The sequence below is a fragment of the Labrus bergylta genome, chromosome 4 (genome assembly GCF_963930695.1).
Source record: "Labrus bergylta chromosome 4, fLabBer1.1, whole genome shotgun sequence".
Taxonomy (NCBI): Eukaryota; Metazoa; Chordata; class Actinopteri; order Labriformes; family Labridae; genus Labrus; species Labrus bergylta.
Window position 1 is genome coordinate 7,817,217 of NC_089198.1, and position 22,500 is coordinate 7,839,716.

The 22,500-nt window shown below is 39.4% G+C and overlaps 3 protein-coding genes across 3 annotated transcripts in view; 1 reads left to right on the forward strand and 2 right to left on the reverse strand.

Moving 5' to 3' along the window:
• Positions 1–3,654: 3,654 nt before the first annotated feature.
• Positions 3,655–22,500, reverse strand: part of LOC136178944 (presequence protease, mitochondrial-like) — a 31,293-nt gene continuing 12,447 nt past the window's right edge. The window contains exon 15 of the mRNA XM_065953390.1: positions 3,655–3,748. Within this exon, the coding sequence (XP_065809462.1) occupies positions 3,655–3,748 (94 nt within the window). The remainder of the gene's footprint in view (positions 3,749–22,500) is intronic.
• On the reverse strand, positions 12,151–14,046 carry LOC136179017 (tripartite motif-containing protein 16-like). Its single transcript, XM_065953607.1, has one exon. It carries the CDS (start codon positions 13,936–13,938, stop codon positions 12,259–12,261), a length of 1,680 nt encoding a protein of 559 aa, XP_065809679.1. The 5' UTR covers positions 13,939–14,046; the 3' UTR covers positions 12,151–12,258.
• Positions 22,435–22,500, forward strand: part of LOC136179018 (tripartite motif-containing protein 16-like) — a 2,712-nt gene continuing 2,646 nt past the window's right edge. Inside the window, exon 1 of the mRNA XM_065953608.1 lies at positions 22,435–22,500. This exon is cut by the window's right edge and continues 2,646 nt beyond it. Within this exon, the coding sequence (XP_065809680.1) occupies positions 22,450–22,500 (51 nt within the window). The 5' untranslated portion in view covers positions 22,435–22,449.

Sequence of the window (22,500 nt, forward strand, 5' to 3'; positions counted from 1 at the left end):
GACTCACACACAAACACACACACACACACAGACAGACAGACAGTCAGACAGACTCACACACACACACACAAACACACATATACACACACAGACAGTCAGACTCACACACAAACACACACACACACACACACAGACAGACTTTCACACACACACAAACACACACACACACACACACAGACTCACACACACACACACACACAGTCAGACACACATACACACACACACAGACAGACACACACAGACACACACACACACACACACAGACAGACAGAAAGACTCACACACACACACAGACAGACACACACACACACACACACACACAGACAGACAGTCAGACTCTCACACTCACACACACACACACACAGACAGACAGTCAGACTCACACACACACACACACACACACACACACACTTCTTTGTTTTGTTTTGTTGTTTTTCTTTGTTAGGCGTCTTAGAGTATTCAGAGAAGCGCTATGTTATTATCATTATTATTAATGTTAAAGGTCTCATATTATGTAAAATACACTTCACCATGTTTCTCTAACTCTAATATGTGTCCCTGGTCTGTCTACAAACCCCCCAATGATGAGAAAAGTCCATCCTCTCTGTATTGTGCCTGCTCCACTTTTCAGAAAATGTGAGCTCAAACAGGTCGTTTGGAGATTTTCTCTTTATGACATCACAAAGAGCAGTAACACCTCCCCCAGGTGGGTGACACAGCTCATTTACATTTAAAGGTACAGACACAGAAACAGCCTGTTCTGAGCAGGGCTGAAATAGAGGGGTTTATAGGCATGATCAAATACAGGATCAGAGTGGATTTAGAACAAAAGACAGACAAGTTTGAGACTTATTTAAACATGTTGAAGAGGAGGAGAATATGTGACCTTTAATTCATGAAGGTTGTCAGTGCTAGTGATGACTTTTGTTCTCTTATCTGTGCTGTATCGCTAACCATCGACTATTTGTAATGATGTAAAGTTTTGAATAAATTTGCAAATAAATCTATAGTTCATTTGTATAAATTTCTCTGTCAGACATAATTAGCAGTAACTCCCCCATTGATAGAAAAATGTACAATGAGGTATCTTAAAACATGAATTATAATAATCTAAAAACATCATAACACAATACTAATCAGAAAGCTACGGAGCCCTTAAAGGGACATAGGCAGAAAAAATAAAAATATATGTTTCTCGTGGGCACCAGAAACTAACCGGTGCTCACGTGAAAGTTTCTCGTGCTCACCAGATATCAGGTGCACAACAGAAACCAGCCAGTCTTAGCCTTCTGTGTTCTTGTGATAAAAATGACAGTACAGGACTTATTTGAGCTATATTTTAACCTTGGACTTAAATACAAGGACAGAACTGCTTTGCTTGTGCACCGTCACCGTTATATTGTCTCAGAAAGACATTTAAAACAGATGTTAAAGTCTTGTCATCTGTTTTGGCGCAAAGGATACACTTAGAAATATATTCACAGATTCGACGTTTCCGGATCAATAACTCATCAGTGGAACATTGCTCTTACAAAACCGACACCTCTCTGCAATCACAACAAGATAGACTGCGAGCTACATTCGTATTTTCCTCAAAACGAGTCGTCCTCCGCGCTGGGGAACTTGCATTGGCCTCTAAGCCGAGCCGGCTGGTGCTCGAATGCACAGGGACCGTCTGCAAATTGCAATACTGAAAAAATATGATACAGAAATATTCAATAACTTCACCCAGGAGAGGTGTAGTGTCATGAAAATCATTTTACACAAATGTGATCTCACGTTTTTCATACTACATTTCTCAGATTGGAAAATAATACTTTAAAAACAAATTGAGGATTTTTCAATAGCCTATAAATAATCCAATGTTCAATAAAATCCCTTTTGTAAGGTGTAGGGTAAAAGAAAAACCCATTATGAATAAATGTCCTCCTGCTCTATAAACTACATCACGTTGCTTTGGATAAAGGGCTTTCATGTAATTTTAGTGATTTTTTTATCATTAAATATGTAATTAAAAAAGTAATAACTATACTATAACATGTTGTAGTGCCATCAAACTCACAGCACACATAAACCATCTTCTCTTGATTATACTACAACTCTTAGTTTGGTAAAATGTGCATAAATGTAATTTTAGTGATTTTTTTTATCATTAAATATGGTAATTAAATAAGTAATAACTATACTATAACATGTTGTAGTGCCATCAAACTCACAGCACACATCATATAAAAGCGTTAAGCATGATTTACTTTATGTGTGATGAAATATTTCGGTGACCCTAGAGCCTACAATGGTGACTATTTTTTAATGATATCCATGTTAAAAAATCCCTTAAATTATTATTGCCTTTGTTGTTTCTATCCACTCTGGGCTTTCTGTGTGTGTGTGTGTGTGTGTGACATCTCTATAGTGGTGTTTGTGAGTAGGGTCCTGCTGTTGCTGTAGTTTTGGAAGTGGAGCAACATTTTACCTTCATGTGCCGGCAGTGAGATGTGACCGTCCTGTCAGAGTAATAAAGCATTTATTGTGTGCAAAGACGTGTGACTCTGTTTTATTTATCAGTAAATTAGGATTTTAGAAAAGGGAACTGAGGTTAGAGTGTCTGATTTTAAAAACTCAATCATCTCACCAGATGTGTTGACCTGCAGCAATTCTTTGGTTTTATTCACCCTGAGTTTTAAATCTGTTGATTTGTGCTTCAAACACGATAAAATGGAGGGAAATTGATTTCACCTGTGGTGTTCAAAGACTTGAAAAATAATTGTTAAAACTTCAATTTAAGGTCACAATATTCAACATTAACTAGCGGCTTATTAGCATGCTAACTAGTAGCATACTGGCTGCTTATTGGTCATTATGAAGCACTTATTAGTACCTTATCTACATGACCATAGTCTATAGTTAACAGGTCATTATCTAAGAGTTTGTTCTCATTACCTTCCTGATTACAGCTCATTGATAGAGAGTTAGGAAGTTGTTGAACATGAGTTATGATCTTGATATGCTTTTGTTTACTTCTACCTCATAAGGGTCGTACTGAGGGAAACATATTAAGATCATAATTCATGTTCAATCACTTCCTAACTTAGGAACCAATGAAAATGTGAAAATTGTGGAAAATAGGACCACAGCCTCCATACATGGGGCGTGCACAAAAACCACTAGACTACCTGCGCCCCCACAAAGACCAACATGACCTGACTGAGTGTTTGCACATGACTCAGTTTGTTGTTTGAATTAGACAGAATGGCTCTGATGTTCTTCCTCTGCTCTGAGTTTCCCAGAGTAAACCACAGAGGAAGAAAGTCATTTGTATCCTGCAGAAAAAAACAAAAACACCTGATTGAAGTTTATATAAATGATATATCTCTTGATGATACTTTTGCAATGATCCCAAAAAGAAGAGCTCACTCACATAGTGTATTCCAACATGATCATATATTTCATTAAATATATACAGAATGAAGACGTATCTGAACCATGACAGCAGCTCTCAGTCCTCCTCTTGATATTGTGCGCTTCAGCTTTTTGACTCTTTAATAAAAAATCCTAACCGTAGACTTTCAGCATTCAGTACAGAAGAAGTCGTGCAGCTGTGATTCTCCAGAAGTCCAGTTGAGTATTTAAATCACAAGTTACCGACAGACTGGATTATTTTACGATCCATGAGGGATCTTTTTTAATCGCCTCGTTCTCTGGACCCAAGATAGCAACTCCACAAGTCCTCTGACCGACGCCGAGGTATCTGCAGCGAGGGGGAAAACAAGACACGAGTTAACACTTGATGTGGGAATAAACGGGAACAGTTTGTCAGTCTGTTTTTTCTTTTAGCTTCTCCTTCTCTTCATTTCTGAGTTATGTAAGGGGACATAAAGTTTGTACCTTTCAGCCACTTCCACCAGACTTTGGTGAGTGACAGCAAAAAGTCTTTCTCTGTGATTCTGCTTCATCTCATCGGTGACTCCGCTGAGGAAGCGACCCATTCCTGCAACACAAACACAGAGTGAACAAACCAGACAGCTAAGAGATAAAGTGGAGACAGTGACGGCTTTACAACAGAGACGGAGACTAAGTTAATAAAACTAATGAAGATCTCTTCATAGTAGAAGTACGAGAAAGAAATACAAAATCAACGACACACTGTTCAACTCAAAGAAGATTCTTTTTAAACGTAGAAGTCATTTGGAATATTTTATTACAGCTTCCAAAAACGCCCCATGATGGCTTCCCTTAGTAAATTGTTCAGTCTTCTGTGTCTCTTTTTTTCCAGACAGATCGCCTGAATATTCTTGGAATATAAACATTTTGCATTTTGGACAAAGGGAGGAAGAAGAGGTCACATTTGAGAATATGGCAACAAATGTCTTTCAGCAAATAAACTCAAATTTCATGCGATTAGAACAAAATAAGTGCTGCTGCAACTTTGGTTCTTTCCCTTGTCTCTCCAAAACTTGATTTAAAATACATTTTAAAGGTCACATATTCTGTTAAATCCTCTTCACCATGTTTCTATGTGTCTCTAGTCCGTCTTCAAACCCCCCAATGATGAGAAAAGTCCATCCTCTCCGTCTTCTGCCTGCTCCACTTTTCAGAAAATGTGTACTCAAACAGGCCGTTTAGAGATTTTCCCTTCATGACATCACAAAGGGCAGTAGCCCCTCCCCCAGGTGGGTGACACTCCCACAGCTAGGTGTTTGTTCTGCCCTCTGAGTCTGCCTTTTCACCGTAAACAATAGAGCAGGTAGCAAGAAAGCCTGAGACACCCGAGCCCTTCCAGTGAGGGGGAGTGGTGAAACACAGCTCATTTACATATTTAAAGGTACAGACACAGAAACAGCCTGTTTTGAGTAAGGCTGAAATAGAGGGGTTTATAGACATGATGAAATATTGGATCAGAGTGGATTTAGAACAAGAAACTTCACACACATGTTTTGAGGAGCTCTGAGACTTTTTTAAACTGGTTGAAGACGAGGAGAATATGTCACCTTTAACAAAATTCATATCTTGAAGACAACCCAGCCTGCCCCCTTTTATAGAATCTACCTCTACTCCTTCATAAGTACGGAGATTTTGTATGTATTAGATTCCATTAAATACACCTATTAACCAAAATGCACATCGTTTTCTAAGGTTCGAGAAAGCCTGAGTGTATATAAAATATTAAACTTGTTTCAGCCAAGGCAACAAAATGAACTGTTGTTGTATTTCCACGTCATTACAATTTCCATAATGTTTTTTAAAACTTTGTTGAGTGTGGTGTCGCGGCCTCTCACCTGTACGAGTAAAAAGAGAAAAGACCTCCTCCCATCCTGGCCCCGCCCCCGTAGGCTCCTCCCTTCTCCCTGATTTCTCCATGCAGAAACTTAGCCGTCATCATCCTCGCCAAGATGCACAAACTTTAAGAGAAAAAAGGAAACAACAAGTTTTTATTACACTTTAGATGAACTAAAAGTTACACGTAGAAAAACTGTCCGTGTAAATCACACTTTTAAAGGAAGTGCTGCCAGGTACAGGTGTGGTTACCTGGCGTAGTCGTGGTGGGAGAAGGGTACCGTACGAATACTCTCGCTGATAAAGTGAACAGGGAAGGGAAGCTGGAAGAACGTTTTCATCTGACACGGCTGGAAGTTTTGCTCCTGAAATCAGAGAAGATGATCTTTACTGTCACTGTACAAGTACAACAAAAACCTGTCGGAGCACACCTGTAGAGAAGTAGTTAAATATAGAACATATACAAATACTAAACCCACCAGTATATATACAAACAAAACAGTTATATTATACAATAAGATGTAAACTATGGTTAAAAGAGAGCTGAGCGGTACTGGTGGAATATTGTACTCAGGTATTAAAAAAAAACAAATAAGCGTTATATTTATAATCTCATGCATGCACAGGACTTTGTTTTGAAGGAATGTCTCATAATAAAGGACAAAATAAAATTACAGGTGATCTCACAACTATTGAAGTCAAAGGTTCAACTGTTTTGTGTTGGTGTTATTTTGCTTCTTCAAAGATTTTTGACTTTAAAATCTGTATTTTTGCGTTTCTATAAGACGGCCTTTCCTCATCTTTTCCATTATTTTATCTTCTTTAATCTGCAGAGACGGTTCTGCCTTTAATATAATGTGAACTCACTATGGCAGGGATATATTTAGAGGAGTGGTTCTTAATGGGTTTAGCTTTAGGACTCACCACCATCTCCTCCTGCGACCAGAGTTTCTGATATTGTTCAACCTATCAGGTTTATTTTCAATGAAAGATGTTTCAAAAGATGTGACAGCTCATTTCCTGCTTTCCCCACTCTCTCTCTCTCTCTCTCTCTCTCTCTCTCTCTCTCTGATTTCTGACTCTGTCCACTGTCCTGTCTCTAAAATAAAGGCCCAAAAAGCCCCAAAACAAAACCTTTTAAAAGAAAACCTCTCCTCAGGTGTAACATCTCACCTCATGTTGTCCGGGTTGAGAAGATGCTTCTTGATCCTGACGAGCGTTCGGATGACGTGGCTGAGGTCGGACAACTCAGCGACCCTCTTCATAAACTTCACCTGAAGTAATCATTGATAAAAGATGGATAAAATATGAAGCGAGAGAATGGAAAAACAAAAAACCTCTTGCACAAAGTAGGAACAAATGAAATTGTCTCTGCTTGTCAGAAAGAAATCATGCTATACTGTATGTCTTGAATCTGCGTCTGCGTAATTTACTTCAAGCTTTAAATCACTATGACAACACTTCTTAAAGCTGACGTGCAGGAGTCAGACACTATCATTTTAGTTTTTTAGGATCAACACTCCAGGTGCATACCTGTTCCATCCCACCAAGCGTCTCATTGAGGTCTCCTGCTGGAGTCAGGTGACGGCCTGCACGTGTCATGGCGTACATGTGGCCCGAGTAGGAGATCCCATTGGCTAACTCCTGTGCTGACATCATCACCAGCACTCTCAGGCGCTCCACCTCGTCAAAGTGGGGGCTGTAGTGAACAAAAAAAAAAAGAAGATAAATAATGAGCTGTCTTCTCAGCCTCCTCGAATTTCAGGACACATTTTCTCTCAGTTTATAAGAAGTGATGGAGGACGTACTTGTTGAATATATCGCTCCACAGATGAAACATGTGAGGAATACATTGACCTGACCTTTATTCCTTGTTTTTGTCTATCAGATGCTCAAACTGATGATTGAAGCAGATCATTGATATTGTCTTTAAACATACTTCACCTCAGATTGAAGTCATAATCCAAAATCCAACAAGTTCATGGGAGGTGCTGATCTCCTTGATATGCTGTCTGCACTTTACAAGTTCAGCTTCAGATCCTGAAGATGGTACATGTACATCTGGTGGCACACTGTTACAGTGGCAGTCATCAATGCGTGGAACCTCTACAGAAGAGACCAGAAGAAGCTAAACCCCAAGAAGAAACCTATGCCTCTGCAAAGGTTTCAGGCTTTGGTTGGCACTTCTCTGACAAGCGCAGGAAAGGCCAAAATCAGGTGTGGCAGACCACTATCCTCTCCAGAAGAGACTCCAACACCACCCCGTAAAAGACCAAGCTGCAGTGTGCCTCTTGATGTGAGAAGGGATGGCATTGATCATTTTCCAACATGGGAAACCCGACAGAGATGCAAGCACTGCACTGGCAATCACTTCTCACATGTCTACTGTGAGAAGTGTAAGGTGCATCTTTGCCTAAACAAGGACAGAAACTGTTTTTGTGCCTACCACAAAATGAAATAAAAAGGCTGTAAAAAGTGTTATGTTAAAAAAATGAGAAAAACTGCCTGAAATGTTCTGTATTTTCAAAATGTTAAAATAAAAAGGCTGTAAAAAGTGTTATGTTAAAAAAACAAGAAGAACTGTTTGAAATGTTCTGTATTTTCAAAATGTTAAACTAAAAAGGCTGTAAAAAGTGTTATGTTAAAAAAAACAACGAGAAAAGCTTCCTGAAATGTATGCAAAAAATTGCCAAAAACGCCTGATGTATCAAATGTGCTACAAAAAAAATATCATAAACAACATGATATGACAAAAATTTTTTGGGGGATTTTGTTTAAGGGTTTAATAAACATCTCAATTCCAAAAGAATAGAATTTTCTGGTTATTTTTTCATGTGTCAGGCTTTGGAAATGTGTCAATACGCCTTTTATAAATGTGAACTTTGAATAAATGGTTTATGGGTCAATGAAGTGATGCTCATTTTTTTGTGTCCATAAGGTTTAGTTAACTTTTAAAGGCTCAAAATCTAAAAATAAATGCACAGATGACATGCTTTCATCCTTTGTTTTGAGGACCTAGTCTAAAATTTATATTTATTATACATTTTTAGAGAATATTTGGGGTATTTAGGCCAAAATGTCTAAGTGGTGTAACCATTGAAACTTCGTACAAAAGAAGTAAACTTGCTTTAATAAAAGGTTAAATTTTCATATAACACCCTATGAACTAGCCTGGCATAATCTTACAATAGAACTGTTCAATAGTAAACAAAAGTGATGGAACATCATTGGTCTTATTATTATAATTATTTTAGGGAAATCGTGTCACCCAGTCAAGTACCAAATTGTCAACATGGTGTAACCACCATTGAAGGAGCCATTTAGTTAATATGTTCATCATATCATGTGACAATAAATGATATCACAAAGAAGAACCCCTGATGGTCCTAACTGCTGCACGCCATGTTTAGAAACTCTCTTTAAAACATGAGATAATTTGACATTTTAAGGGCGTGGTCAGGTATGTCAAATGGTATGACCTCAGAAAAACATTAACAATTTATGATAATTATAAAAATTTGTATTCACTTCGAAAATTAGATTTGAAATGTTCACACCAGGAAATGTGCTTACATAGGTCTCAATGATAATGCCTGTCAAATTTGATTTGAAGTGGAAATGTCAGATGGTGTAACCGGTTACACTATTTGACATTTATGACAAGCCGTTCTGTTAGAGGCCACTTTTGTCAAATATCAGTATTTCTTTATGTTGATTAAAGTGGTTATCCATCCACAACCTTATTATCAAGGGTCTAGGACAAAATATCCTGGCATTTTGTAAATGTTTAGCTTCAAATTGCATATTTGTGTTCCATTTACTTACATTTATAAAGGTGCACTATGTAGTTTTGGTAGAGAAGTGTGAAAGTTGGAGATATTTACAGATTATGTGGTATATGTCCATCATAACTCTAAACACAAACTGTCCTCAGATGAAAATTTGGTCCCTGTAACACTGTTTGAAGATAAAATGCTACTGGAGAAGTTATGGTGGTGGGCCCGCAACAGTGAAAGCGTAACTCTCCTGGTAGCTTTATATCTCCAAACAGTGTTCCAGGGACCCATTTTTTACTTTGAATGAAGTTTGCGTATTCAATTCAGAAAATATATCAAAGAATTGTTTCACTTCTCCAACTTTCAAATTTCACCACCAAATCTACATAGTGCACCTTTAAACATGTATGATCTAATATATGTTTGTATGCTGTAATATTGGCACCAGTAGTTGCATTTTAGATGTGTCGGCTATTAGGGGCCATGTGGTAGGTAGTATCAGCGTGTCACTACCTGGAGCTTGCCAGCCAAAGTCTGGTACTATAGAAGGTGGCAATGCTGTTTGGGCTGTGATGGCCATGATGTAAAGAAGGAGAGATGTAAAGTGTTGCCTGTGGGTATGTTATCCTTTGATTAGGGCACAAGTACCTTGAGTTTATTCCAAATACTGAAGACATTAATTCCCCCTGAAGATTTTGATCAGATGTTGTAATTTACTTAAAATATGAATTAATTAAGGATGCACCGATCCTGACTAAGACAGCCAGATCAGGTATCAGTAAGAATTTGCCGATCTATGAGACCCATCCAAAAGGCAGATCTATTCACTTCAGTTTTATACTATTCTGTGTTTAAGACAAATGTGCTACATTACTGTCATCAGCGTACTGGTATTCTGTGCACTTTGGTAGGTGGAGCAAACATTAAATGGAGGAAGCTAACAACAATTTCTTCAAGAAACAATGGCCTTTGACTGTAGAAGCAGTATGGTCAGTTGGTGTAACTGGTTTGCGTCAATTGGTGTAACCAGTATTTCTTGTAAAAATTATAATAAAATACAGGGAAATTAAAGTGGAATTAAAGTAGTCCTCTATTGCAGTGAAATAACATGTTTTTTTTTAACAATTTTTACATAATTTGCCAAAAATTAATTAGAAAACAGAGGTGTTTTCAGCTTTCTGCCTCGCTCAGTATTGAAAAAGGGCATAATTTATGAATTTAGGGATAATCCTAATAAAATCTATTTTCTTGTGCTATTTTAAAATGAAGTAATTACAATCATGAGTACACTTACATATACTCTAGATGTATAAAATATAAAATATTCTTAATTTTTCAGTGGTTACACTACTTGACATTTTTAGTCTTACCTTTTGAAAAAAAAAGATTGAAATGTCATTTTAAAAAACACAAAACCAACATGAATATAAATCTCACATTTTAATGAACCTGATGCATGCTTTCAAATTGTGTTTTTAAAAGATTCTTGAATTGGTCATCGGAAGCCCTTAAAAAGATAGGTCTTACGTCGTTTTAAATTGTATTATTCATTGACTTTGTTACTTTGATTTTCAGATGCAGTGTCTTCCACATATCAGGAGCATAAAAACATATTCTTCATCACTTTTTTGGTCTGATAATAATTCCTGCGGCCTTCAGCCTCTGTGCTTTCTGATTAGTATTGTGTTATGATGTTTGTAGATTATGATATTTCATGTTCTAAGGTACCTCATTGTACATTTTTCTATCAATTTTAGGGGGGGGGGGGGGGGGGGGGTTACTGCTAATTTGGTCTGACAGAGAAATCTATACAAATGAACCATAGATTTATTTGCAAATTTATTCAAAACTTCACATCATTACAAATAGTCGATGGTTCACATATTCTCCTCCTCTTCAACATGTTTAAATAAGTCTCAAACTTGTCTGTCTTTTGTTCTAAATCCACTCTGATCCTGTATTCGATCATGCCTATAAACCCCTCTATTTCAGCCCTGCTCAGAACAGGCTGTTTCTGTGTCTGTGCCTTTAAATGTAAATGAGACATGTCACCCACCTGGGGGAGGTGTTACTGCTCTTTGTGATGTCATAAAGAGAAAATCTCCAAAACGACCTGTTTGAGCACACATTTTCTGAAAAGTGGAGCAGGCACAATACAGAGAGGATGGACTTTTCTCATCATTGGGGGGTTTGTAGGCAGACCAGGGACACATATTAGAGTTAGAGAAACATGGTGAAGTGTATTTTACATAATATGTGACCTTTAACATTAATATTAATAATAATAACATAGCATTGAACATTGAAAACAAAACAAAGAAAAAATAATCTAAGAGAAGGAGCAAACTTCTGTTTACATTATTCTTTTGAAGACGTGCGTGTGCACGTGTGAAAGGGTGAAAGGTTAAAAGAATGCTTATACTCAGGTCCATGTCTGCTGTGGTGCAAAGAAAACTAGTGGGCTCTAAGTGACAGGTCAGAAGAAGGTCACACGTCCACATATGATATTGAAATCTATGAAATAGGGAAATTTGGCTTCACTGGTTTAGTCGAAGTACCGTAGTATGCAAGTGCAGTGAAGAAAAGTATAATCAGCTTTCTGTAGAAACATGGAAAAAAACACATGTTAACACATTGTCCCCTAATGACTTCTGTCTGCTTCAGCTAAACAAATGAACTATAGTTTTATATGCAAATTTATTCAAAACTTTACATCATTACAAATAGTAGATGGTTAGCGATACAGCACAGATAAGAGAACAAAAGTCATCACTAGCACTGACAACCTTCATGAATTAAAGGTCACATATTCTCCTCCTCTTCAACATGTTTAAATAAGTCTCAGAGCTCCTCTAAACATGTGTGTGAAGTGTCTTGTTCTAAATCCACTCTGATCCTGTATTTGATCATGCCTATAAACCCCTCTATTTCAGCCCTGCTCAGAACAGGCTGTGTGTGTACGTGCGAGGGTGAAAGGTTAACAGAATGCCTGAGATCCATGTCTGCTGTGGTGCAAGGAAAACGAGAGGGACTGGTCAGAGGAATGTCCTACGTCCACATATGATATTGAAATCAAGAAATTTGGCTTTACTGGTTTCGTCAAAGTACCGTAGTATGCGAGTGCAGTGAAGAAAAGTATAATCAGCTTTCTGTAGAAACATGGAAAAAAAACACAGATGTTAACACATTGTCCCCTAATGACTTCTGTCTACTTCAGCTTACACAACTCAGCAGAGTCTTCAAAATGTTGAATCCAGAGTCCAGCATGTAGAGGCTGAGTGAATGTGGTCTGGACTCTGTGGAGGAGAGTCATGGTTTCAGAGATGCTGTAGAAGGACAGAATACCTGCTCTGTGATCCAGGTACACTCCTACTCTGGAGGACCGAGGACCTGAGACAGGAGTCCTGACTTTGTTGTACCAAAAGTAATAACTGTTGTTGTAACAATCTAACGCCCAAGATTTGTCATTACGTCCAAACCAACATTCATCTGAGCCCCCTGCTCTGCTGATATTCTTGTATGTGACTGCTACATAAACTCCTCTTCCTCGCCACTCCACTTCCCAATAACAATGTCCAGTCAGACTCTCTTTACTCAGGACCTGACACCTACCAGTGAATCTGTCTGGGTGACTAGAATAAGACTGTTCTTTTCTCATTGCTGTTACTTTTCTGTTCTCATCAGATAATAACAGCTGTGTGCGTGCTGTGTTTGGATCCAGTGTGATGTCACATGAATATTTGAAGAACTCAGCTCTGGTCTTGGGCTCTGGTTTTGGTTCTGACAGTAAAACATCCACTTCAGTCACTGTCTGTGAGATGTTTGTCCATTTCTCTCTCAGGACATCCTGAAGTTTATCTCTGACTTCTGACACAGCTGCTGTCACATCCTCAAAGTACCTCAGAGGACGGATCTTGATGCTGGATGAGTGTGTAGATTCACTGAGTGGTGACAGTGAGGGGTAGTCGTGTAGAAACTGGTTGTTATCTTCTGTGTGTGAGAGCTTCTCCAGTTCAGCGTCTTTCCTCTTCAGCTCAGTGATCTCCTGCTCCAGCTTCTCCTGAAGCTCTCTGACTCGACTCACTTCAGTTTGCTGCTGGGATCTGACCTGCTGCTTCACATCAGAGCGTCTTTTCTCCATGAGACGGATCAGCTCAGTGAAGATCTTCTCACTGTTCCCCACTGTTTTATCAGCAGAGCCATTGATAGCCTCCACCTCCTGTTGGAGCAGCTTCACATCTTTCTCTCTGTCCTGGATTCTCTGCTGGATGTTTTGTCGACTCACCTCGAGCTCTCTCTGCTTCTCGCTCCTTTCTGCTGCAGCTGAGACTGTGTCATGACCTTTGTGTTCATCCATTAAACAGAGATAACAGATAGACTGCTGATCAGTACGACAAAATACTTTCATTTCCTCATTATGACAAGAGCAGACGTTGTCCTGGAGCTTCTTGGAGGGCTCCACCAGCTTGTGTTTCTTGAAGACAGGTAGTTCATAATGAGGCTGAAGATGTTTCCCACAGTAAGAGGCCAGACACTGCAGACAGGACTTACAGGCTTTCAGTTTCCTCCCGGTGCAGACATCACAGGCCACATCATCAGGTCCAGCATAGCAGTGATCAGCAGGAGCAGCTTGGAGTCCAGTCTTCTTCAGCTCCTCCACCAAATCTGCCAACATGGTGTTTTTCCTCAAGACAGGCCTTGGTGTGAAGTCCTGCCTACACTGAGGGCAGCTGTAGATTGTCTTCTCATCCTCTTTATCCCAGTGGCTTTTAATACAGTTCATACAGTAACTGTGTCCACAGGGAATAGCAACCGGATCCTTCAGGAGATCCAGACAGATGGAACAAGAGAAGGCCTCCCGGTCTAGTTGAACTCCTTTCTGCGCCATTTCTCCTCTCTGTAACGACAACTGTCTGAGTTTCACTTCTTAGAAATCAAACTAGTTTAACCTCTCATCTAAACAGCATGTGTTTGTTCAGTGTCTGCTCTTGCACCGTCCCACATGTTGGTTACACTCATCCTCAAACTGTAGATCTAAAAGGGAGAGAACAAGGAAATAAACGTCAGAGTGGAGCTGGCTGAGTCTGAGAGCAGGAAGAAGAGGGAGGGGTTAACAAGCTCTGACTCATGTTTCATTACTCTGACAGGGCAGATTCTCAACATGAATACATAACCACTCTCTGTTGCATGGAAGCAAACTCTATAAGCAAGCATGTAAAAAATTCTAGTCACACATTTCTTAACATGTAAAAAGAAGTGAATAAAACACAGAGAATAACTGAACATGTTCTACAACTACTGTCAGAACGGAGCTACCTGTGAACACCAGCATTACAAGCTGTGAAAATCTGAGACACCACAGGGAGGCGTCAGAGTTCCACTGAACTTCACCACCATTGGAAGAGGTGTTTTCACATACTGGTGGTTCACATACTGGATTAAATACACTGACCTGACCTTTATTCCTTGTTTTTGACTATCAGATGGTCAAACTGATGGTTGAAGCAGATCATTGATATTGTCTTTAAACATACTTCACCTCAGATTGAAGTCATAATCCTGTTTCAAATACAAACCTACTGATTCCTACTTTTGTGTAACTTGAAAAGCCTCCCCTTAAAACAGTCGGTTTGATTCCAAGTAATGGAAGAATTTGGATGTGTAGTAGAAGTAGTACACCGACAAAAAATACCTCAGTGTCCTTTTGTCGCTGCTCATTTGCTGATCCAGGCTGCACGGGGCTGTGGAGCTCACTTGTTGGTTACACCTATCTTGAACTTGTATATTAGTGAAGCAGAGGGAACAAGGAAATGTGTGCACAGAGTGGAGTTGAGCAATAGGGAGGGGTTACCATGCTGCCCTCACGCATGTGATGAATTCTCTTAAAGGGACAGTGTGAGTCTGTCAGTCTGAGTTTTATCATACAGTTAAGATGAAAACAAAACGATGAACAACCACATGATGTTTTTAAATAACTTACAGCTCACAATAGTTGAAGCAAACATTGAAAAGCTTCATGTTTGGTTTCCTCTGAAATCTACAGTTTCATAGAGCTGTTTTGTATAACTGAAAAAAGTTTTCTTGCTTTAAAGGAGAAGACAACACAGAGAGAATGAAGACAGAAAATACTACCTGAAATGAGGCTGTGTACAAACATACAACAACATACAGATTCATAAAAGACGTAATGCTGCAATAGAGAGGTTAGACTTTGGAGAATTCATACAAAACTATAATAAAATAGTACGCAGAAGTTTAAATTTGTGTTTCATCTGTGTATGTTTTACCAAGTGTTGGAGTCAAGACCACACGAACTGAGACCAAGACATACCTGAAACCAGAGTGCTCAGAGACCGAGACGAGACCAAGATCAAGACCAAGGCAGGGCAAGACTGAGATAAGACCAAGACCATGAATATCAATAAAAACAATCATCATCTTCTGTGCAGGGGGGGTGTCACTCACTTAAACTGTAACTGTAGCACTGATTTTGAGTACTACATCTCTACAGTTTACCCACCTTCACTTCTTTATCAGGCACAAGTAAGTAGGTTCAGGACTGGTGAAATCAAACTTTGTAGTTATGTTTCAACAGTGAATAAAATATACAAAGCATTCATTATCAGGTATGTTACCATCAAATTATTAAAGTTTCCTGTGTTTCATATCTACTGTGTCAATGTGAGCCTGCATCGTTCTGCTGCAGGAGATTATTAAATGTAACAAAGAAAGGATTCTGCTGGCTAACACTTGCTCTCATCTCATTTCTTCACAGCACTTTACAGTTTCCTGTCCCTTCTAGGCTCACAGTGTACACGTGTGTGTGTCCATGTACCTGGCGTTGCTGGGGTGGTAATGCCTGGCGTGGAACTGCTTGAGCTGTTCCCAGGTAAGGTCAGGGATGGCTAGAGGCTCTCCTCCTGACACCACAGAGTACGTGTGGTCTGGATACAGCTTGTTCTGGAGGTGCTGGGCGTACACGCGCTCGTTGTCGGACTAATAAAAAACACACAATCAAACGTTTAACAGTCACTGACACACTCTTATTTCAAAACCATTTATCTGACGTCACCTGTTCATCTCATATCTGGAACTTGTTTCACTGCTGTTGCATTAGGCCCCATGTCCGCCTAGCATTTTCTAGATTTTGTTAGCTTTTTCTGAGTGTCTTTGTTCTATTGTTCCCAATGAGGAGAGAGCGTTTGCAGCAGCAGCAAAGCGCAGCGTCCAGCGCCTTTCTTCCGAGCGCTCTGCCTAATTTGTGCGGCCGCTCCGAGCGCTTCAAACTAAAAATCTTTAAACTTTTTATGAGGCCGCTGTTGACGTCACCGGCGCTTTTCTTTCAACCAGCCAATCATAAAGTACATCAGTCGGGTCCTTGCTCTGTGTCTGATCGGAGCCGTGAGAACGGGGATGTCATTATTATTGAGCTCATCATCCAGGAAAAATTTGGAGGTCAAGCATCCTCCGTTTGATGCTCAAAGTGACAGATAAAAATCAAACAGAGAAAAGCAACGGAACAGTGTCGGTCATACAGGAGCTGTTGTCAACAGACTGTTGTCATAGAGACAGGACGGACGTGCAGCGCTTTTATTCTCAGCGCACAGCCAGCTCTTTTCTGCCTGAAAAAAAAAAACGCTAGGTGGACACAGCAGGGCCTGAGTTGTTTTGTTTTTTTGCCAACTACTAAACCGTGAGCAGGCATAATTTTAACTTTGTTCCATGATCTCATAACATATTTAAAGTGAGTATAAATATAAAAGCAAGAAAAAAAACACTTGGAGTTACCACGAACCACTTCACTCTCAAACTTAATCCATGAGGTGCTTTTAGGTAACATGAAATATAAGATATCTGAAGCTCCTTAAAAGAACACTTAAACTTCACTATATTGTATCTACATATAAAACTATGATTCAGAAAGTGTAGACTTACAAAAGCCCCTTTCATTTCATTGAACACCACTCCTTTAAAGACCAGAGGGGAGTTGGGATCTGTTGGGTTTTCATTCTCCAGCCTCCAGCCCTCCTGCCTGCAAAATCAACACAAACAGAAATGAACTAGTGAAGAGCAGATTTCATCAGCGACTGTTTCAAACAAGTGATATCAGAAAGGTCTTGGACTCTTTTAGGCTGGCTACACACTCGACAATATTCAGATCTTAACCTATTTAAAAAACGTGGGAGACCAAAGACATAAGGACAGCTAAATGATTCTAAACATTATAATCCTCCGACTGCACACACTAGACGATTTGACCCGACTGTGAGACCACACACCTGCAGTTTGTAGAAACGAGTTCACAGTGGTGATCCCACAGACACGAGATCTCACAGAAACTCGTGTGATCAAACGTGACTTCAGAAGAAAAACAAATATGGAAGACAGTCGAGACACTTAAAAGCCACTCATGTTGTTACTCAAGCTGCTCTTCTTTTTCTATATTCCACTTGGCTCAGGGCACAGTTATGTTTGTGTTCACTGGCTTGTGAGCTGTAAAAGTGATGCTCTCTTCGCTCTCTTTTTGGCTACTGCAGGTATTCAGTTGGAGGCAGCCCGATCTGGAATGGTAAATAACAAACATGTTTTTGTATTTAGGATTCCAGATCGGGGAGGCTCTGACTCGATCAGGAGCTGTAAAATAATCGTATTGACACCACACACTTGAAGATTATTTGGACAAATAAAAGGCCCAAAATCAGGCCTAAACTCCCCTAGTGTGAAGCCAGCCTCAGGACAAACAGTCCAACTAACAGAGTTAACAGCTGACTATAAAGACAAAATCTTCACTGAATATTTAAAAGCTGACTTTTGCTACAATGCTATCAAGTCAAATAAATACAAACATGAAACAAATATGAGAAGCAGCAGTCACCACTCACCAGAAATCCTGCTCTCGTAAACACGGGAAGAAAGCTGCATCCAGATAGACCGAGAGAAGATTCTGGAAGTCTTTTCCATTTTGGGTTGAGAACGGATACATGGTGTAGTCACTGGCTGTTTACGAAGGGAGGCAACAACAAAAAAACATGTCAGACATAAAGCTCATCAGCAAGCCAAGAATTAAGAAACAATCATCTGAAAGTCATTTTCTCTTCTAAAACTGACCGGTAAAACTATTAAAAGATAAGCTAACTAATTAGCTTTTTATTTAACTGTAGGAGGATTATGTGTATGAAACATAAACTGTAAATATTAATGGATGAAGCCTGAGTGATGTCACCCATCTGTTACAGCAGGGGCTCCTGAGGCTCATCAGCAGCAGCCACCATGCTGGAAATCCTGTCTCAGTCTAACTTTTTAGACTGAGAGCTGGAGCTGAGGCGGGTTTTAAGCCTCGTACACATCGCACCCACCTGTCAATCATGTCAGCTACTTGGCTAAACATGGTTAACACGTATCGTTCCTCAAATCGGATTTGTTGTAGAAAAATACACTCTCCGTACAGTGTGTGCCCATGTGGACAACAACTAATCCAGGCTGTTAACATGTTTATTCATGCTGTAAAAACAGTTTTTTATTTGCATGTGTTGTGTGAATGTGAATTCTGGTGTTCCTGGAGCCAGCCTCTAGTGGACACTCGATGAACTGCAGGATTTTGCACTTCCACATTGGCCTCATTTTTCAACACTACACTGGTTGTGCAATTCTTTCATTACTTGGAATCAAACCGACTGTTGCAAGGCAGGGCTTTGTAAATTAAAGCAACAGTAGGAATCAGTAGGTTTGTATTTGAAACAGGATTATGACTTCAATCTGAGGCGAAGTACGTCTAAAGACAACATCAATGATCTGCTTCAATCATCGGTATGACCATCTGATAGACAAAAACAAGGAATCAAGGTCAGGTCAATGTATTTAATCCAGTATGTGAACCACCAGTATGTGAAAACACCTCTTCCAATGGTGGTGAAGTTCAGTGGAACTCTGACGCCTCTCTGTCCAGCCTCTACAAGCTGGACAGGGATTTAACTGGACTCCTGGAGACTCTGCTGAGTTCTGTAAGTCATTAGGGGACAATGTGTTAACATCTATGTTTTTTTTTCCATGTTTCTACAGAAAGCTGATTATACTTTTCTTCACTGCACTCGCATACTACGGTACTTTGACGAAACCAGTAAAGCCAAATTTCTTGATTTCAATATCATATGTGGACGTAGGACATTCCTCTGACCAGTCCCTCTCGTTTTCCTTGCACCACAGCAGACATGGATCTCAGGCATTCTGTTAACCTTTCACCCTCGCACGTACACACACAGCCTGTTCTGAGCAGGGCTGAAATAGAGGGGTTTATAGGCATGATCAAATACAGGATCAGAGTGGATTTAGAACAAGAAACTTCACAGACATGTTTTGTGGAGCGCTGAGACTTATTTAAACAGGTTGAAGAGGAGGAGAATATGTGACCTTTAAGTCATGAAGGCTGTCAGTGCTAGTGATGACTTTTGTTCTCTTATCTATGCTGTATCGCTAACCATCTACCCAATTGATAGAAATATGTACAATGAGGTATCTTAAAACATGAACTATCATAATCTAAAAACATCATAACACAATACTAATTAGAAAGCACAGAGGCTGAAGGCTGCAGGAAATATTATCAGACAAAAAAAGTGATGAAGAATATGTTTTTATGCTCCTGATATGTGGAAGACACTGCATCTGAAAATCAAAGTAAGAAACTCTCTGAATTATAAAATTTAAAACAATGTAAGACCTATCTTTTTAAACAGACTTTCAGTGGAGAGTAAAATGACAGAAGATGTCTTGTTTTAAAGACTTTTACTGATTGGATCGAAACAATTGATCGTTTATTGGTGGGATGTTAGTCTTCTAAAAGAACGGACTTATAGCTGTACATTAGAAATGTATCTCATTCATAAAAGTATCCACTGTTTCAGCCAATACCATTCTCCTTATTTGACTGTTTAGGTGTCGCTCTATTGTACTTAAAAAAAGAACGGCCTTTTTGCAGTTTCCACTAACGAGCCTCAGCCAGACTGAAAAAATAACCTGATAATGACTGCAGAGTATATCAGTCAAAAATCCAAACGTCTCTAGTTGAGATATTTGTATTCACTGTTGCATCATTACTACAAAGTTTGATTAAACCAGTCTTCACTAACTATTATTGGGTCGAAATTCAAACATCTGGGTACTACAGGTACACTCGGTCTCACCCAGCCTTGGTCTTGGTCTTGACTCGGTCTGGATCCCTAAATGTCTTGGTCTTATCTCGGAGCACTCCTGTCTCAGGTACTTCTTGGTCTCGGTTAGTGAAGTCCTAACTTATTACTATTTCATATAAACCATTTATTCAAAGTTCACATTTATAAAGGTGTATCGACACATTTCCTTAAGGTGGTGAAGTTCAGTGGCACTCTGACACCTCCCTGTGGTTTCTCAGATTTTTACAGCCCTGTATTGCAGGTGCTCACTTCAAGCTGCCTTCCCACATTAGTGTAACCACTGACATGAGAAGGGACACTGAACCAGCCTCAGCCAGAATATGAATTTACCTGATAATGAATGCTCTGTATATTTTATTCACTGTTGAAACATAACTACAAACTTTGATTTCACCAGTCCTGAGCCTACTTACTTGTGCCTGATAAAGAAGTGAAGGTGGGTAAACTGTAGAGTTGCAGTACTTAAAATCAGTCTGGGTCTTTTAAAGGTCTCGGCCTCGTCTCGTAATCTAAAGCATTTTTACTTGGCCTCATCTCGGTCTCGGATTTTAAAGCATTACCAATCAAGACCACCACTGATGGGATATTTTTCCACGTCATTACTGTGATAAGAAGGTAAACGCCCCTTTCTAAAAGAATAAAAAAAAACTTAAATTCATGATTTGATTTATATCCCCCGGTTACTGCTGAAACCTTCTGGGTGTTACAGTTTAAGTGAGTGACACCCCCCCTGCACACAAGATGATGATTGTTTTATTGATATTTATGGTCTTGGTCTTGTCTCAGTCTCTGAGCACTCTGATTTCAGGTTTGTCTTGGTCTCAGTTCGTGTGGTCTTGACTACAACACTTGGTAAAACATACACAGATGAAACACAAATTTAAACTTCTGCGTACTATTTTATTGTACTTTTGTATGAATTCTCCAAAGTCTAACCTCTCTATTGCAGCATTACGTCTTTTATGAATCTGTACGTTGTTGTTTGTTTGTTTGTACACTGTCTGTGTTGTCTTCTCCTTTAAAGCACAAGAAATCTTTTTTCAGTTATACAAAATAGCTCTATGAAACTGTAGATTTCAGAGGAAACCAAACATGAAGCTTTTCAATGTTTGCTTCAACTATTGTGAGCTGTAAGTTATTTAAAAACATCATGTGGTTATTCAATGTTGTCTTTTAATCTTCACTGTATGATAAAACTCAGACTGACAAACTCACACTGTCCCTTTAAGAGAATTCATCACATGAGTGAGGGCAGCATGGTAACCTCTCCCTATTGCTCAACTCCACTCTGTGCACACATTTCCTGGTTCCCTCTCGTTCACTAATATAGGAGTGCAAGATGGGTGTAACCAACAAGTGAGCTCCCCAGCCCCGTGCAGCGTGGATCAGCAAATGAGCAGCGACAAAAGGACACTGAGGTATTTTCTGTCAGTGTACTACTTCTACCACATATTGAAATTCTTTCATTACTTGTAATCAAACCGACTTTTGTAAATTAAAGCAGCAGTAGGAATCAGTAGGTTTGTATTTGAAACAGGATTATGACTTCAATCTGAGGTGAAGTATGTTTAAAGACAATATCAATGATCTGCTTCAATCATCAGTTTGAGCATCTGATAGACAAAAACAAGGAATAAAGGTCAGGTCAATGTATTTAATCCAGTATGTGAACCACCAGGATGTGAAAATACCTCTTCCAATGGTGGTGAAGTGCAATGTTAACTCAGACCCCTCCCTGTGGTGTCTCAGATTTTCACAGCTTGTAATGCTGGTGTTCACAGGTAGCTCCGTTCTGACAGTAGTTGTAAAACATGTTCAGTTATTCTCTGTGTTTTATTCACTTCTTTTTACATGTTAAGAAATGTGTGACTAGAGTTTTTTACATGCTTGCTTATAGAGTTTGCTTCCATGCAACAGAGAGTGGTTATGTATTCATGTTGAGAATCTGCCCTGTCAGAGTAATGAAACATGAATCAGAGCTTGTTAACCCCTCCCTCTTCTTCCTGCTCTCAGACTCAGCCAGCTTCACTTTGACGTTTATTTTCTTGTTCCCTCCCCTTTAGATCTACAGTTTGAGGATGAGTGTAACCAACATGTGGGACGGTGCAAGAGCAGACACTGAACAAACACATGCTGTGTAGATCAGAGGTTAAACTAGTTTAATTTCTAAGGAAGTGAAACTCAGACAGTTGTTGTTACCGAGAGGAGAAATGGCGCAGAAAGGAGTTCAACTAGACCGGGAGGCCTTCTCTTGTTCCATC

What these genes read in the sequence shown, in the direction of transcription:
- LOC136179017 (XM_065953607.1), bottom strand. Translation starts at nt 13,938, where the DNA reads ATGGCGCAGAAAGGAGTTCAACTAGACCGGGAGGCCTTCTCTTGTTCC.